The sequence below is a fragment of the Drosophila biarmipes genome, chromosome 3L (assembly GCF_025231255.1).
Source record: "Drosophila biarmipes strain raj3 chromosome 3L, RU_DBia_V1.1, whole genome shotgun sequence".
NCBI classification, from domain to species: Eukaryota; Metazoa; Arthropoda; class Insecta; order Diptera; family Drosophilidae; genus Drosophila; species Drosophila biarmipes.
In genome coordinates this window covers 20423737-20441495 of record NC_066613.1, presented here as the reverse complement: position 1 = coordinate 20441495, position 17759 = coordinate 20423737, and the positions used below count along the sequence as shown (strand labels likewise).

Below are 17759 nucleotides of genomic sequence, written 5' to 3'. Positions count from 1 at the left end.
ATAGCAAAATCTGCGAAGGTGTAGTAAATATTGTTTAAGGTTCTCTAGGGACGAATTGGGATAAAGCTAATGGACTAATAAAGGAATGATTGAAAAAAGGCAATAAAGAATAATATATTAACAAAAAAATATATATAAACTAAAATTATAATAGGGCAATGAAAAATGCCAACTCTATTTACTGTCAATTTCGTTTGTCTCTTAAGTCTGACTATGTTTTGGCCATCAAATCTTGAGCTGTGTTATCTGCCACAATTTCAATTAACTCAAATGGTCTTTAACCGAGAAATCCCGGCTAAACATTGCCATGCCAGTCACATAGGACCGAAAACGACCCCCGCGACAGACAATTAAAAGGGGAAACCACAGACTGCGAGCCAATTTAGATAAGCTCCAGGATATAGGGAACCCCGGCAGACCGAAGGACTTCAAAAGGGTCGGTACATACGCATAGGATGTACATGTATCCCGGCCTCTAGATGGTGCCACACTCAATTCATATCTTGTGCAACATAACAATTAGTAAGGACCATAAAACGGAGCAGTCGAGCACAGACAATAAAAGCTGGCGAAGTTGGGGAAATTATGGGGCAATGGAGCCGGGCGCATGGAAGTAAACTCTGTTTACATTCGGCTGTCGAAAAAATGTGCACTAAAGTATCTAAATTTATAAAAGAAATAAACAAACAGTGCAACACTCCATATACTACACGGTATGTGTGCACAGCAGATGATGCATTTTACTGGGCAGCAGGAATTTATGAGCACCCAAAAAAAAAACGAAATGGAATATAAATACAAATTCCCATTCGGATTTGGATTTGGATTGGGCACCAGAAAACACAACTTCCAACTTGTTTGCTTTCAATTAGTGTTGAACTTTTGGATCGCCGATCTCTCTGCCTGGGAATTGTCTAAATAAACACGGAGCAGCAGCGGCTACAAAAAAAGATCGCATAAAGTTGGGGGGAAAATAGGTAGTCTCAGTCTTCCGAAAATGAACTCATCGTTGCACTGAACTAACGCATATTTTCCTCTAATTTTCTCTCAAAAAATGTGTTAAATGTATGCGTAAATAAAACAGCCAGAGACTGGGAATTCTCTAGGCAACCACGCCCCGTATCCGGCGAGTCCGGGCCGAGTTTGTTGGTTTTAGGTTCTGCCTCTTCGGCTTACTTGCATTCACCAGTAGCTACGCGTCGTTTGTTTTTTCCAACGAATCGCTGTTAGCTGGTCAGGCTTTGGTTTTCGGTATTCGGTATTTGGTATTTGGTTACCATGTCAAGTGGCAAGTTGCACTCGACTCCAGTGCGAGTTCCTGGAATGTTGATAGACCTTTATTCGAGGCAGGCGGCGATGCAGCATTATGCATCTGGAAGTGGGTCTAATGTTTGGGCAAACAAATGGCAGCCAGTAGAATGTTTTATCATGTTTGAAATCATCTAACTAGATTTGGGGCTACAGAAGCAGTAGGGATATGGGAAATGTTTCAAAGTAGTGCGAAATGGGGTCTATTGGGGTAAAAAATTTGTAGGGTTAAATATAATAGTTATACAAATCTGGTATAATATCATTTATATTTATTTATATTTATATTTAATATATTTATATTTATATTTAAGTTATTAATTAATAAAATGTCCCAAATTAATCTCTTCATTGTTAGTTAAAATAACGCCTTGCAACTCTATAAAACCGGACTAATTTTTTATAACTTTGTTTCCCTTTGCCAGAACGCGTCCTCCGCTACTGCGAGTCCCCTTCGGTGGGCACCTGCTGCACCTACAACATGGAGACCCGAATGGCGATGCAGTCACGCCAGCAACTCGAAACACACACCAAGGACCAGATCTCTCGGATGTCTGGAATCCTGGGCAGCAAGGCCACCAAGTTCAAAGGTGGGTCACCGATCATTACTCCGTCAACGAGCCACTCGAACCTGCCACATAAGCCAGCGATTAGGGATTTGGTCGGCTGTCAAGTGGCTGTGACCTCACACAGAACCCTGATCCGAATAGATCCATTGATCCATGGACAATGATGCGGGCCTGGAGTCACTGACAGTGTCAAGTGGCCGGCGACAATGCGGATGTGGCTGCTTGTATTCTGTTTTCCAGCGGATGCAGGCCACAAATAAAATCGAACTCTAAATATTTTCAGTCAATGCGTGCCGGATGTGCGCTCGCTATCAATTAAATCTCGTTGCATTTTTCACTAATTCGCTTTTCCTCCCGCAGATATCTTCACAGCCCTGCTGAAAGAGTCGCGAACCCAGTTCAACAGCATGTTCATCCGCACATACGGCGTCATCTACGAGAGAAATTCGTACGTCTTCTCGGACCTCTTCAAGGAGCTGGAGACCTACTTCGCCAACGGTCGCGTGGATTTGCTGGTGGTCATGGACAAGTTCTTCAACACGCTGTACCAGAAAATGTTCACCGTGCTGAACACCCAGTACACCTTCGATGAAAAGTGAGTAGTCTGCGAAATCGAAGCCCCAGCCCAAAGGGCTGCAAAGCGTTACCGATTTTAGAGGCCTCCCAACTGGAGGAGGTTCGCAAAAACAAAACGTGTGAAACCGCAAAGTGTCTCGGTCTCTCGGCTGACGACTGGCGACAACTACCTCTTGATGGCCCGTCGAAACTTTGACACGGCGGTGTGCGATTTCAGCTGGCGATTCCCGATATGAGTGTGTCCCATGGAGGTTTTCTATTTCTACGCTAGCTCTTGTTTTTGACAGTTTTTCGACTGCGGTTGAAACGCTTAAGGCAGAGAGAAAATGAGGAAGTTGTGGGGAAGTTATCCATGAGTGAATGGGAGATGCTCCAGAAACGTGCTTTTAAAGACCTTTTTTCAAAAATCATATATGACAAACATGCCAATTGTTTATTTATAGTTTGAATTTCGGTCTCAAAATAAGCAATGGATTACAATATTTTGTATTTCAATCTAGAATTATTCAGTATATATTTTTAGAAAAAGGAGTTGCTTACCTGAAACTTGAGAAGACCTTATATGAACCATATATGAAATATATGAATTAAGTGGATTGGAATATTATAAATATAGCTCTAAAAATGAGACAGATATAAAAAACAGAATAAGAAAGGATTAAAGTAGTTTACCCAATTTCCCCATAATTTCTGCACCTTTAGTTAGACAGATGGGTGATGTTCCACATGGGTGATATAACTTTACTTCCCACTGCGATTTATTCATCCCCTCCAATCCAGTTCCAATCCCATAACCCAGCCATAACCAAAAACCGCACTTTATGCCAGTTCCTGTGTCAGCTGCTCGCATTTCCGCCAAACTGGTGAATAGGGGGAATACGAAGCGAAAACTGCGCCCACTTGGCTCATTGCCCTGGAACGGTCTCTCCTGGTCTTCTGGTTTTCTGGTCTCCGGTAACCGGCGACTTGGCCAAATGGCTTTTTGGTCCCTGCCCGTCCCGGCCACTCCCCCTTTGGGGAGGGCTCGTGTTACCCACGCGCTTTCCCATTGATGCCGCTGACTTTAGCTCCGACTCCAACTCGGATTGCGACTTTTGGCCTGAGCTCAAGCGATTCGCTTTTATTGTCATCGTTTTAGTTTGTCGTACGTGCTTTGGCACGTCGTCCGTTTATTGCCATTGGACAGAAGGAGGCACGGCGACGATGTCGCGTAATTGCCGGCACTTGCCTGCCGCCTGCCCCGCTACACTGCCCGCAAATATTCCAAATTAAAATAAGAATAATGGATTTAAGTACCCTAAAGGTCAGGCTACAAAGTGGTTTAAAGTTTCCCGAAAGCAGTTTCATATAAAGGCCAAAATGCTTGAAGTTCTCAAGTTGTAATTACACTTTTCTTAAGTTATAAATACCTAAATATTTTGTACTGTGTATTGCCCCCCTGTTATTTGTTTGTGACTGCTGTTTGCTCTGTGCGGTTGGTCGCTCGCCTGAACAGCGATGGTCTTGCCCTCGGAGTGGATCAGATGCCCTGGCGCAACATAGAGTTCCAACTGGACCTGAGGCTAGGGTGCTCCTGCCCATTTAATGAGGGGGTAGCTCAAGCAGTTAGTTTGTCTGGCAAACATTGGGGGTTCGCCTGAAAACGAGGGACAGCTATGGGAAGTCAACGGGTGTTTGGATACAACACTGATATGCGATATGTCCTACAAATGAAAGAGTCGCATGGCAAAGGAAACAGAGTTCTAGGAAGGTATGGAATGATAGCTAGTGAAATTATATTCCTTAACAAGAATGACATCAGTTTTCTTTCAGCATATACAAATAATAACTAATTTAAAGGTGTTTCCGTATAGAACTCATACAAGAAGTTATATTTTAGTATCGTACTGTGAAAGATTGGAATTCTAGATATCGCATCATATTATATACTAACTATATCATACATATCATATACTATTTTAGGATTTATATAAAAAGGTTTTTAAAGTTTATGTCAAATACTTCGTTTGACCTTAGGATAATGTTATTTATATAATTTAAAATATTTTTTTGAATGTAATTAACTACCTTGATCGACCATCTTAGGAGTGCCAACTCCTCAACCTCCCCTCCCATCAGGGAGTGCAGTTCCAGCTGCTGCTGCTGCCGCTTGACTGATCTGTCACCTCGGCGAATGCGACTTGCAGTAATTCCTAAATTGTTTAGGCCAAGTGGCGAGGCGACGGGCAACGGGGAGAGGGAACTGGGACCAGAACCACCGTCTTCTTGACCATAATGGCGCAGGCAGTGACAGTGAGGGGCCAAAGGCAGCCGTACAAGTGCAATGACTGTCATGCTTGATGGCCAAACTGTAGGACTAGGCACACATACTCATTCCTATCGAGTTGCTGTGGGGGAAACAAAAACATCAACAACGCCAGCACATGGCGAGCAACTATTTTTATGATTTTTCCGCATAAAAATTTTAGTTGTGCGGCTGCGGAGAAGAATGCGCCGATGATGATGATGATGAAGTCGAGGGCGGAGGCGATGGCGATGGTGATGGCGTTGAGCCGTGCCATTTACAAGCGCAGATTTCCGCCTCCAGTGGCAGCCAACCCAAAATATTTTCCCCGAACATTCCGCTCTCATTTTCCAACCATTTCGTATTTTCCAGCTACATGCGATGCGTCAGCGAGCACATGAAGGAGCTGAAGCCATTCGGAGATGTGCCCGACAAGCTGTCCCTGCAGATCAAGCGATCCTTCGTGGCCACGCGCACCTACGGTCAGGCCCTGACCACGGCCTCCGAGGTGGCCAAGAAGGTGCTGAATGTAAGTTACGATTAAAAAATATATATAAAATAATATATGTTTACATAGTAAATCATATGATATTTTCTTGCTAATTGTCAGGTCCGCCTGAACGCCGACTGCACTGGGGCCCTGACCAAGATGCAGCACTGCGGGGCCTGCAAGGGCTACACGGAGAAGCCCTGCACCAACTACTGCGTGAACGTCATCAAGGGATGCCTGCACTACCAGCACGAGTTCGACGCCGAGTGGGAGAACTTCGCCATGAATATGGACAAGCTGGCCGAGCGTCTGCTGGGGTCCTTCAACATTGTGATGGTGGTGGAGCCGCTCAACATCAAGATCTCCGAGGCCATCATGAACTTCCAGGTGAGATCCGCGGCCGCGGCTACAGCGGGATAATTGGATATGCTGGGGTCATTATCATTGGCATTTGCATAAACCAATCGCAATTTGTAACTCGTTTGGGCCGAGCAGCTGCCGGTCAATTTGTATCTTTCCCCGCTCGCAGTGGGACTCTAAGTTATGCTCGCATAAAACTGTCAGTGCGTCAGAGTGCTCTACGCGTGGTTAGTTAATTCGCATACATTTCAAACGAGTCCCAAAGTAATTCTCGGGGAAAACCGTAGGAGATGGAGGCGATTGATATGTGAGATTAAACGCCTGAAAATTATGGCGATTTCGGTTTTTTATGGTTTGAAATTAGCTTTCATGTGATTCATAAACTCCCCATTAGTTAATAGTTAATCTTTAAAAATTTTAACAAAATTGTACTATTAAAGATCGTGTCGATTGATATTCATGATTTTTACTTTGGACGAATTTTATGGAGCACTTTTATTTTCAATGAACAAACAAATGTTCTCTTAAATGACTCACCCTCCCCGAATTCCAATTAAATCCCAAAAATGCCAAACTATTAAAACCATAACAACTGACTTTTCTCATGCATAAATTTTCCCCTAAAAAACACACAAATATTATGCATGATACTTACACAGAAAGCAAAAGAATAATTTACACTCGGACGGCCATAACTTATTGAATTTTGATTACTGCCATATTTTAACCCTCCCTAGACCCGCTGTCTGTTTGAACTATCTTCGTTGTTTTGTTTGCCATTTTACGATTTATTTGCACAACATTTGGTCCGCATATGAATTTAATTTATATTTCCATTTAAAATTTATACATTTCTTTCGCCAACCTCCGATTCTGATTCCTCTCATTCGCTGCCTTTGTTTGTATCTGTATCTAATGCTGTTGTTGCTTGTGTTTCGGCATTTGGCCTTTTAATGTGTTTACTTTTGCCCATGTTTGTTGTTGGTCGACGGCCCCATAAAAGGGGAAAAATGCAAAATGCGAAATAGTATTCAATTTTAATTCTGATTAGCCTCTTGGTCGGTGTGTCAGGCGCTGGCCCAACCTCCCAGTAAGTTGAACCGACGAGCGAACCGCTTTTGATGATTGCCATCTCCCAGGCGGGTCGACAGTTATGATGAACTGGAGGGAACTCCGGAGCTCCTAACCCAAACTCCGTAATTATATGAACTGTAAACGGCCGAGAAGAGGGGCCACTGAATGGGTTGAGACACACAGGAGATATAGGAGTGCTGATAAGGCCGACGAGGCGCAAGCTTCTGTAGAGAGTTGACTCTTCGGGAAGAGGTCTCTGATCGCTCGAGTGGCTCGTAATGAGTGGCCGGCTGAAATCAATTCTTATCTAAGGAATGGGTCAATAAAAACTAACTATAAATAGCCATTAAGAGACTCCACTCAGTGGGGTGTGAATGGAATTGCTGTTAAGTATGGAACATTATGTGATTTCCCCTGCGCAACTGGTTTCAAAAAGTCATTTCGATGCCTAGCTTTCTAATTTACGAAAATTAAAAATATCAAATATCAGTTGATTCTGAGCTGGCACTCTCTATAAGGTCAATTAGGCTATAAGGCAGGGTATAAATTATTTTATTACAATTTATACTTGGACTAGTATCTGTAATCCGTAGCTAATACTATAATCTCTTCTCTGCAGGATTCTGGCCAGGACATCACCAACCGCGTGTTCCAAGGATGTGGCAGGCCCAAGCTGAAGAAAATGAAGAGATCCATTAGCCCCAAAATGCAGGGAGTGCAAATCCTGAATGCAAAGAGCCCCGTGGAGGCAGATACTCTGGACATCGATGACACTCTGGACGAGGCCATCGTGCTGAGGGAGCGCAGAGCTGCCGAGCCGGGATCGCAGGAGTCCTCGGGTCAGCAGCAGTCCCAGGAGCAGGGCGTTGGAAAGGGTGGCAATGGAGGCGGAAGCGGTGGTGGAGGAGGAGGCGGCGGTGGTGGCAACAACAGGCGGCAGCAGCAACGACGCAAGCAACAGCAGCAGCGACGCAAGCAGCAGAACAATCGGGACGACAACGATGACGATGACAATGAGAGTGGTGGCGGTGGACGAGAACCGGTTCTGGACAGGATCGTCAGGGACATTCGCCAGCGGGTCAAGGACTACAAGAAGTTCTGGTCCAATCTGCCGCACTCCGTTTGCAGCAACGAGGACATAGCCTCCAGCTCCGATGTGGACGGCATGTGCTGGAATGGTCACACCATCGACAGGTGGGAAGAGAATTGCTTATGAAGTCAATACATCTTTAATTAAAAAACTTTTCTTTATAGATACATGCACTCTATTACCACGGAGCACGGCTCAAATCCAGAGTTCAATGGCAATCCAGCCAGCACCAAGCAGACTGCTCAAATGTCCGCGCAACTTAGCCACCTGAAGAATGCCATTGCCCATTTGCGAAATGCCTACACTGGTCAGGATGTAGAGTGGAGTGAGCAAGGTAGGGATGAAGTAGAAAAATCTGGTTAAAACCATTCAAATATTATTACTCCTTTTTAATTGTGTGAGATACTGATTCTAAATCCCTTTAATTTCCAGAAGAACTGCCTTATGCTGGCAGTGGAGCTGGCTCTGGCTCCGGCTCCGAAGACGACGAGGACGACGACGAGGGCTCCGGCCTGGGACCCTTCGAGCCCAGCCACAAGCCAGAAGTGGAGCGTCCCTCGGTGGATGCGGACAACGACGACGACGAGGACACTGGTGGCCGCCTGCCCACGCACACATCCCGACCGGTGAGCGGAGTGGACGACAAGAATCCGCTCGTTCACACCACCCACTTTGACCAGGATCACAACGATCTGGATGAGGATCATCGGCAGGACGAGGATGAGGATGACGACTTGGATGGCGGCCACGGCGGCTCGGGGGCCAATGACAATCGATCTTCGGATGCCCCCGAGAAGATGACTCTGCGTCGCGCTCTGGTTGTCTATCTGCTGCCGCTTTATATGGCGTGGTTCGGCGGCGTCTGCGCCGATTTGCTGTGATTACTCAACGTGCGAAATGCAGCCAAGGTGGAGCACGGCTGCATCCCCTACACCTCTCAGTCATTCATCCGTGAAGCAAAATGTTATTAGCAGAACTACATGCAACCCTTATATACGAAATGCGAGTCCAAAATTTTATAAAAACTTTTGATAGAAGCAATCAAAACGCAATTGAGAATATATATGTACGGCCCCCTTTTCGAATGGTACTCTTGCCAGGATTTTGCGAATATGAAACCGAGTTTATTGAGTCTGTAAATTCAGTTTTGTAAATCCCTGGCTATTGTAAAAAAAACGAAAAAAGCCTGATTTAAGGTGTTTCCTTGGCGGAACGCGTTAGGAGAACAAGAAATTCGAGGAGGAGAGAGAATACGTAACGAGCCCATTTTAGTTTAGTAAGCCCCAAAAAATGCCCCTGTTCCCCCACACTCTAAGTCTAAGTGCGAAATTGTAACTTGTAAGCCAGAGAGCGAATGAACGAGCGTGTGAGTGCGTGAATGTCGAGGAGTGAGTGCTGTCGAGTCGAGTGTGAGTGCGAGCGGAGTGCCTGTTCAATGTGATCGTTTAGCAAAAATTAACTATAAACACTTTAGCCCCTAGAGACCTAAGCGGAAAACACACCTACACCTACATATTTAATTTGTATTATATTCATGCATATGCGCATATGCAGCAAGCAAATCCCCTCAGCACACGAATTCAATTAGCCCCAACATGAACAGCAATAACTAATTTGTAACTTAGTAGTCTAACTGATAAATCGAAAAGCTGAAGTCTAATACACGTTAACATGGCCATAGAAAAGCGTCCGAGCCACGGCTCTTGTAATTTTGTATCTTTCGTAGACCGCCCTGACTTTTGCCAGCCATCAAGCGCATTTCAAACTAAACTGAGTAAACCTACATATTTATATTTATTTTTGATTTTTTATCGGTTTTTATATATTGTATTAAAACGAATGGAAAAAGAAAAAATACAAAAAAGTAACAAAGAAATTGGATAAACGTTTTCAATGGATGGTGGGGGATTGATTATTTATTTATTTATTATCATAGATTCGGATTTAAATTTAAAACTTATTAGCCGTTGAAGACGGTGTTGCCAACACACTTAGAAGAGTGTCAAATGTGAGTACTTCCGTGTAAAGTTGACATACAATGGACTGTAAAATAACCAGTAGATGGCGCAGTTGAACGTATGTAGAAATGGGATGTAAAATTCATGTAGAACTCGCAGGAAGATGAAAAACGGGCTGCCAACTCGTCACAAATGCTCTTTCGGTCCAGGATCCGGAAAACTTGAATTAATTTTACACAATATCTTCGATATTTTTAACAATGTGAATAAATTTAACTGTACACCATTCTCAACAGTTTAATGCCCATAAATCGAATAAGACTTAACACATTTCAACCATTCAACGCAATTCCTTATGGTTTTTTTGAAGCTTCCTCCTTTAATTCTTCATCATGGACATCTTTCTTGTCCCCAATATTTTCGTCAGCCACCAAGTCCGAAAGTTCTTGATCCTGGACGTCCAATGCATCCTGCAAAGTTTCCAGTTCCCTATCGGTGTCCCCGTGATCTCCGTCGAAGTACGTCTGAAGAGGCGAGCTCAAGTCTGCCAGCGAATTCTCCAGAGTTGTGAGGCGAGCCACAAGAGACTTAAGGCGTTTATCGATCTCTTCAATTTCCTGGGGATCGACCATGGTACACTCTTGATCCTTAGAAGATTGCTTCTGTACGGCAGCGCTTGTGGTGGGTGTCGCCGAGGAGTTCACAGAAGACATTGTAGAAATTTTAAAATTTTATAAACTGTTTTATAAGTTTGAATTTCGGAGACTGCTGACAATCGAATTCGTTGATTATAATCATACGAAACACTGAGCAGCAATAGCTCGGCCTTCTAGATGTTCCTGTTTAACCATTGAAAATCAATTTTTAAGTTCAATCAAAATCAGGAAACCACAGTTATTTAATGGATTTTTAGAAAAAGTTTGATTTAGCCAAAAAAAATTATATCAAACCCGTGAAGCGAATCAGATTGAAATAAAGTCAGTAAAAGAAAATTATTTTCTTAGTAAAAGTTGGAATATATTACATAAAATTATAATTGTATAATTTAAAAAGATTCATTTAAGAAAAAACAAAGAATATTTAAACAGACTTCAAAGAGGTCTGATGGTTCGAATGCCTGCACTTTTATGTGATGTTAAGTATGCCATGGATGTCAGAGAAGATTTCTTTAGAACCATTCAGATTCGATGACCAATTTTGGCAACATTTCTTTCTATGTACCAAAATTATTCACCCATTCATACGGCCGGCGATTCGGAGAGCGTGGAAACTCCGAGATCGAGACACCAACGAAATGGTCTCGAGATCTCAGGCGACGCTCCATCCGTCGGATATCTGGCTCTCTGTGTATCTTTGGGTGCGCGGGGAGCTTCTTGGGGGCTTTTTTCAGTGAGTGCGCGAGCGGCGTACGGTAAACAACTGCTGCCAACGCAACGTGAAAACCGAACGGCGGCAAAGAAAATTTCGAAACGTTAACCTGGAGCAGGCCCCCTGTGCACAAGAAAATATATCCACGAGATGCGCGAATCTTGATCCATTGCTGAAAATTTGAATTTGAATAATTACGCAAGGCGAGGCACGCGAGTGCGGTCGTGAAGTGAAATGAAAAGTGGGCGCAGCGAAAGTGGAAATTGACGTCAATTTTCCGGTGATCACTGTGCTGAGTAAGCAATTATATCAAGTGAAAGACAAATAGATAAGGATATCAGCTATCTTTCCGTTCGCTATCGGTCATCCGCAATTCCACGTAAGTTCCATTAGCCAATACACTTAAATTTCATAAATAAACATTCGGAATGAGATAAAATATTTGGGTGCTTCGGCGTTCCTCTGGCTAAGTCAACGTTTGGCTTTTAAAGTTAACGTCTTCCCTCCCAGCGTTCATCTTTTATTTGCCCCCTTGTGTTTACAGCTGTTCGATGGAAACCAGTTTGCCACCGACTACCCAGCTAATGTTTCTAACGATTTTCGCTTTTTGGGCCGCAACTAACCGCTGAAAGTCGAGTCTTCTAACTGCAACGGTGGCTGAAGGTTGCTGGAGCCCCAATATCTTGGCTCATAATGCGCGCAATTACCAGACTGCTGAACAACAGTTGTCAGCTGTACGAACCATTAGAAATGACTAAAGATAAATATAAGTAATTGGAAAAGTAAAGAATGGAATAATAGTTAGCAGCCGCCATGAGGAAAATAATAAGGTTTAAAACTGGGACTTTTCTTCTTTTAAAAAAATTGTTTTAAGGAAAAAATATTTAATAGGAGTTGTAGGTTAAATATTTTTAAAATACTAAATTTTTAAAGGATAACGGTATCCCCAGATTTATTTTTTTTATTCAGAAGTGAGAATAAAAGTTTTGTAGTGGGTAATTTTTAAATGTCTAATAATGAATAGCTGAGTTACTATTTCATTTTTGAATTAATTTAAAAAGGTTTATTTTTTAAAGCGAGTTCAACTAAGCAATTGTAAATTTAAATAAATAAAAAAAAATCGCGCTTGCGAATTTACTACCACATAGCAGAGCAAGGTTTCGATCCTCGGACCTCTGGGTTATGGGCCCAGCACGCTTCCACTGCGCCACTCTGCTTGCTTGCAGCACTCGAGCTCTAAGGACGGGTAAGTACATACGCATACTTTCCGTCGAGCCCGCAATGCTGAAGTCTAGTTTCAAACTTAACGGCCGGGGGCCTGCTTGTCGCTTGGCCTGGTGGTTAAGACATCAGACTGTTGGTCTAAGGGGCTCGGGTTCAAGTCCCACAATAGCCTCGTGTTTTATTTATTCCTTTTTTGTGTTTTTAATATACATATTTTAGAATTGTTTTGTTTTCACGCATTAATATTTTGGTCTTAAAACTATTTTTAATGTTACAGACAAGATTATTAAATTACGTTCAAAAAATTTATAAGAACAAACCATTAAAAACAAAAAAAAGAAATTAAGGCTGCAACTTTATTAGATCCACTTCATCTTAGAATAAGGGTCGGGTAACTAGGCTAAAATGCAAACAGGCCAGTGGAACACAAATTTGCTAAGTAACTTGGAGTCCAGCAATGCAAGTCCGATGCAAAAAATGCGTATGTACTTACCGGTCTCTAGAGCTCGACGGCCTCAAGCAAGCAGAGTGGCGCAGTGGAAGCGTGCTGGGCCCATAACCCAGAGGTCCGAGGATCGAAACCTTGCTCTGCTATGTTAGTAGTAAGGTTGCAAGTGCGATTTTTTTTTTGTTTTTGATAAATGTAAAATTTAAAAAGCGTTGCGTTATAATTAAAAAAAAAAAACTGCATAAATTCCTATAGTGTCCTAGGAACACTTTCTTGAAGAGTTCCCAGTTGCTGGTAAGGAAAACCAACTATCTAAGTACCTTCCTTTTTAAAATTGTATAGTATATTAGTTTAAAATAAAAATCCACAGGAACAAATACCGTCTTACTTTGGGATATCTAACCTACTGCATTGTTTAACTTTATTCAGTTGTTTTAGTATAAAAGTACAAAATATGAGCTAATCTACTAAGGGATTCACTACAACTAAGGCGAAGAATTGTCCACCGCTTTGAGCACTCTCTGTGTACCTAATCAGTAATCCTCGTCGCAGAAGCAACCGTCCCGCGAGTTCTCCACAATCCAGTCCAGATATTTGGTGACCCGGGTGTAGACGCCCGGATAATTGGGTCTAGCACAACCGTTGCCCCAGGACACGATGCCAATCTGCTCGAAGCGTTTGTCATCCGGCCGGAGGCGCACCAGCGGACCGCCGGAGTCGCCCTGGCAACTGTCTCGCATGCCAACGCCCGGATAGCCCGAGCACATCATGTTCTTGGTGATCATTTTCTGGGTGTAGTTCGTCTGGGCTACGCATTCGTCGTTGTCGAGGACGGGCACCTCGACCTCCTGCAGCAGACACGAGGGCTTGCCATCCTCCTTGAGGGTACCCCAACCGGTGGCGATGGCCTTGGTGCCGACAAACAAGTCCTGACGCTGCTCAGCCCGCGGCAGGCAGATCGGGCGGATGAAACTGGTGATCGGCACCCGGTCATTCAGCCGGAGCAGGGCTATGTCGTTGTCGAAGTTCGAGAAGCTGAACTTCTGGCTGAAGGCGCGGAGCACAAAGCGGGTTTCCGGGCGCTCCTTGTCGTTGCAGCGGTCGTGCTCGCCGAAGGTCACCTTGATCATGAACCACATGAAACCCTTGACGCAGTGCGCCGCCGTCAGCACGTAGCGATCGTTGATCAGCGTTCCGCCACAGTAGAACCTGTTGAAGTAGCTCAGCCGCGCCATCCACGGATACTCGCTGACGCCCGTCGTCGTGCCGCCCACGATCCTCGACTCGTCATTGCGTTCTCCGCATCTGTAAAAGATAAAATAATTATCAAAAGTCAGTAAAATATTGTAAGAAGCAAATTATATCATTTAATATATGGTATCAAATATTTTAAATTTTATCTTAAAGTAATAAATACTTTGTTTGTCTTGAATTCCATTTAATAATATAATCCAGCACCAAGTTTAGTTACTAGAAGATAGTTCGCGTAGAATTTTGAAATCGAATTATCGCAGTGCTTAATAGTTGTTTTAAATATTAAAAATAATATTATTCAAAAGTAGTTTCTTACTAAGGAAATTATAGTTATATGTTGTTACTGACATTCATAAAGATCACTAAAATAAGCTCATCCTAACGTTATCTTCAAATAAAATGGTTTGGTAAACAAAATTCAGATTAATATATATATATATATATTCTATATTACTATATAAAATCTGATCAATTAAGCACAGTTCAATACTTCCAGTCATCTCATTAGTAATCCCACCCTGAACAACATTTACGACGATTAGGCCTTTCACGAGGAAAGAGAAGAATGGATTGGGTCAAGGGTGACCGCCGTCTCTCCCGATCGAAGTTCAGGGTTCAGCAACCCCGCCATAAAGAAAGTGTCAACTTGTTTTATGGAGGGACATAAAATAAATGAGCGATTTTTGCAGATTTTATGGCTGCCATCTGCAGAGACTACAACGCGTTACATTAAACAGGTTTTTAATTACCAGCGGACAACAACAGAACGCGGCATGCAGCCAAAATAAAAATCTTCCACCGGGTCGGAAAGGAAGCGTAACAAGTTATCTCTCTCCGATTTTTGTTTTGTTTTTTATTTTCTTTATTTTGGCCACACAATCAATCGATCCGGCCGCAACAAGTATTTGGGATTCAGATTTTGTGTGTGTGCTTAATAGTGTCATTGCCCCAAAATGGTGGCCGGCCTGGTCGAGAGGCGTCCCGAAACAAAGAAGCAAAATGTGCGACGGCGACCCACTTAGGAGACGGCCTGGCCAAGGCAGGCCAAGCCAGGCTAAGACGGCAAAGGCGGCCAAAAGCCGAAGCCGCGACGACGGCGGCATTCCCCTGCCTCCCTCGCAGACATTAATATGACATGACGCATTGGAGGTACGCCTTATACAGTATCTGCCATACGCATCTGTATCTGCTGGATGTACGAACAACACACACGTTCTTAAAATCCAAACAGAGACTGTTATCAAATCGTATGCAAATCAGTTTCTTTTCTACTTTCAAATGCAAAAAAAAAGTAAAAATGTTATATATAGAAATAAAACGGGTTTTAGTTCTTCATTAACAGATAGAAGAGCAGCTAACGATTCCAAGTAATTTTATGGCTTTTGGAGATTGTAAAGAAATACAGATTTGGGGGAATTCAGTTAAAATCCCTCTCTAGACAGAACCTATTTTTAGCCTCACCAGGTCCCTGCCAACTCCCTTCAGAATCCCTTTCCTATTGTTGTCAACTTTACAGCCGACTCTATAAATACCCTGGGGTGCTTCCTTATGCCGAAAGCCACAGTTAATTCCCAATTGGTAATGCAATTTGTTTAATGGCCACACAAGAATGCATTCCGAATGCAATTCTTCAGAGAGAACCTGGCTTTGGGGTCAGGCCGGGAATTGGCTTTTCGAAGCGGCTAACAAATGGGCAAAGGAATCTTGTAGAATAAGCGGTATGTGCTGGCGATGCCCACTGCTGATTTAAAGGAATGCAGCCTATTAGTCTTTAATGTGGTTAAGGTTAAACTTGAAGAAGTGGTTTCTTTAGATAAATTTTAATAGAGTGTTTTATATAGAGTGGACTTTGATGTTTACCAAATAAATAAGCACTATTATCATATTTGAAAAGTCACCCTGACTATTTCTTTTTCGTAGAGATACGATTTCCTATAAGTAAACCACAAAGATACTTTCCCTTTTTGTCTTTTATAAAATTTTAAATAAATAAGAAATAGTTCATTCTTATTTTGGTTGTTGTCTTGGAGGAAACAAACTGCTAATTTCAAGTTTCCTGTTGTTAGCTCAGAAGGAATAGACACATCTCCTCTTGCGTGACCTCCTCGCAGGCACTAAAATCCACCTGTAACTTTAACTGTTTGTGCCATTTGGGTGCCGTGACAATGACAACGCCAGAGTTGTTTATCACTTCGCCCGGCCGTCTAACTGGAAGTTGTCATCATGGCCATGACAGCTTTTGTATCTCACCGTGCGTGCTGCATCTTCGCAACTTAAAGTTCTCCATCTGTATCTGTATCTGTAGCTGTCCGTCTCGGGGGACCAACTCACCTGCAGGAACACGTCGGCGATGTTTGGTTCTGAGCTGCCGGCGAATTATTGCGATTGAAGGCACCGAACCAATTCTTGATCGGATTTTGCCGGAATACAGGTTTATGGACATTGGCATTGGCATTGGCGTCCGAGGAGGAAGCGTTGACGGCTCCGATTTTCAGCTTCTTTGGCTGATGGTGGGCTGCACCCAAGGCTTGATATTTGCCCGGAATGGAGGATAAAGCCGATGTTGCCGATGCTGCTGTTGCTGGTGTCGCTGGTGTTGCTGCTGTCGTCGCAGATGTTGCTGCTGTTGCTGAGAAAATCAGGCAGGAAGCGAGCAGCCAGCACACGAGTGGCCAGTGACGTAAGTGGAGCATCGTCGTCTTCATCATCTTCTGCCCGCTGGTTATGCAATTCAATGCATGTAAACTTAATGAGCCTTTTGGTCGTCGTAGCTTAGCGGTGCCGACGATCTATGTGTGCCGTTCCGTTATCGGAATATATTTCGATTCTCGTTCTGCTTGTTCTGGGGCGGGGAATTTTTCGAAATCTCCACCACCGCTCGCACTCCACTTGTTAATTATGCAAATCAAACACGGCCTGCTTTATGTCTTATTGTTGTTGCACTAATTGAACCATTTCACATGACTGCAAACTGTCAACAAGTCGCGCCCTAATCCCAGCGAATTTCTCGATCTGTTTGTTTGCTCTGGGCTGCCTGGGCTGCCTATGGTGTATCTGATGAATACGGTTAGTTGGCACCAGCACCGCGCACGCGAAAGTCTGCAAGTCGACTGATACGAGGCGCTGGCGCAGAAGAGCGACTAAGCCATTGTACCAAGGCCCCCGAAACGGCGCAGTCGACGGCGCAGCTGGCGCCGCTGGGGCAAAGAAAGTTGCGCATGCGCAGCGCGGCGTGCGTTGGCAGCGGCGCCGGCAGAGCAGAACGCAGAGGAACGACAGAGGCAGGGCTTACATTGAAAAGAATCTGTTGATAAAAAAAAAGAAAATATACCTTATATTGAATTTTTGAAGCTATAATCGAGTTTTTTTTTGGTTACTTTTAAATAGTACTTGCCATTATTACATTTTTCAGTAATTTCACATGACTTTTTGTATTACTGAAATATACATACAAATTTCAATATACATTGAAATTAAAATCATTGATCCTCTCTCTCAAACACACATTTTTGAGCAGTGCAGAGAGTTGGCCAAGACAGAACGAAGAGCGCAGACGCATTTTTGTTGGCCAACCTGGGTTCTCAATATGCTAATGTGACAGTTTGCTTTGGCTAAGTTTTTTCCCCTCCCTTTTTTTTTTTTGGATGGAGTGTGTGCGTTGGGAGTTCTTGGTTCTTCCTCTTTCCTGCTGTCGCCGACATCGTCTGTTTAACGTTTGTTTATTATGCTCGCAACGTCAATACACCGTGAACATTT

The 17759-nt window shown here is 43.4% G+C and overlaps 4 protein-coding genes and 2 non-coding genes across 7 annotated transcripts in view; 3 read left to right on the top strand and 3 right to left on the bottom strand.

Annotated features, from left to right (window-relative positions):
• The window catches only part of LOC108035424 (glypican-6), a 41420-nt gene extending 31793 nt beyond the window's left edge, over nt 1–9627 (top strand). The window contains exons 2-8 of the mRNA XM_017111052.3: nt 1734–1898; nt 2238–2472; nt 5110–5266; nt 5348–5614; nt 7281–7855; nt 7916–8085; nt 8184–9627. Of these exons, the coding sequence (XP_016966541.1) occupies nt 1734–1898; nt 2238–2472; nt 5110–5266; nt 5348–5614; nt 7281–7855; nt 7916–8085; nt 8184–8632 (2018 nt within the window). The 3' untranslated portion in view covers nt 8633–9627. The remainder of the gene's footprint in view (nt 1–1733; nt 1899–2237; nt 2473–5109; nt 5267–5347; nt 5615–7280; nt 7856–7915; nt 8086–8183) is intronic.
• A 353-nt stretch (nt 9628–9980) lies between these two features.
• LOC108034699 (uncharacterized) lies at nt 9981–10522 on the bottom strand. Its single transcript, XM_017109640.3, has one exon. The coding sequence runs from the start codon at nt 10420–10422 to the stop codon at nt 10063–10065; it is 360 nt and encodes a 119-aa protein (XP_016965129.1). The 5' UTR covers nt 10423–10522; the 3' UTR covers nt 9981–10062.
• Nucleotides 10523–11124: 602 nt separating this feature from the next.
• LOC108035068 (venom dipeptidyl peptidase 4) overlaps nt 11125–17759 on the top strand; it is a 79892-nt gene continuing 73257 nt past the window's right edge. For both annotated transcript variants that reach the window (XM_044095337.2, XM_050886741.1), the window contains exon 1: nt 11125–11456. The gene's annotated coding sequence lies outside the window, so the exon portion shown is untranslated. The remainder of the gene's footprint in view (nt 11457–17759) is intronic.
• Nucleotides 12223–12294, bottom strand: Trnam-cau (transfer RNA methionine (anticodon CAU)). The gene has a single exon. It is a non-coding gene; the product is annotated as a tRNA-Met (tRNA).
• Trnam-cau (transfer RNA methionine (anticodon CAU)) lies at nt 12824–12895 on the top strand. Its single transcript has one exon. It is a non-coding gene; the product is annotated as a tRNA-Met (tRNA).
• Nucleotides 13146–17131, bottom strand: LOC108034541 (venom protease). Its single transcript, XM_017109467.3, has 2 exons — nt 16335–17131; nt 13146–14054 (listed from the first exon to the last, which is right to left on the bottom strand). Exons 1-2 carry the CDS (start codon nt 16709–16711, stop codon nt 13283–13285), a joined length of 1149 nt encoding a protein of 382 aa, XP_016964956.1. The 5' UTR covers nt 16712–17131; the 3' UTR covers nt 13146–13282.

What these genes read in the sequence shown, in the direction of transcription:
- LOC108034541 (XM_017109467.3), bottom strand. Translation starts at nt 16,711, where the DNA reads ATGATGAAGACGACGATGCTCCACTTACGTCACTGGCCACTCGTGTGC. An exon ending in TCGCCGACGTGTTCCTGCAG is followed by an intron (nt 14,055 to 16,334) that starts GTGAGTTGGTCC and finishes TATCTTTTACAG; the next exon opens with ATGCGGAGAACGCAATGACG.
- LOC108034699 (XM_017109640.3), bottom strand. Translation starts at nt 10,422, where the DNA reads ATGTCTTCTGTGAACTCCTCGGCGACACCCACCACAAGCGCTGCCGTA.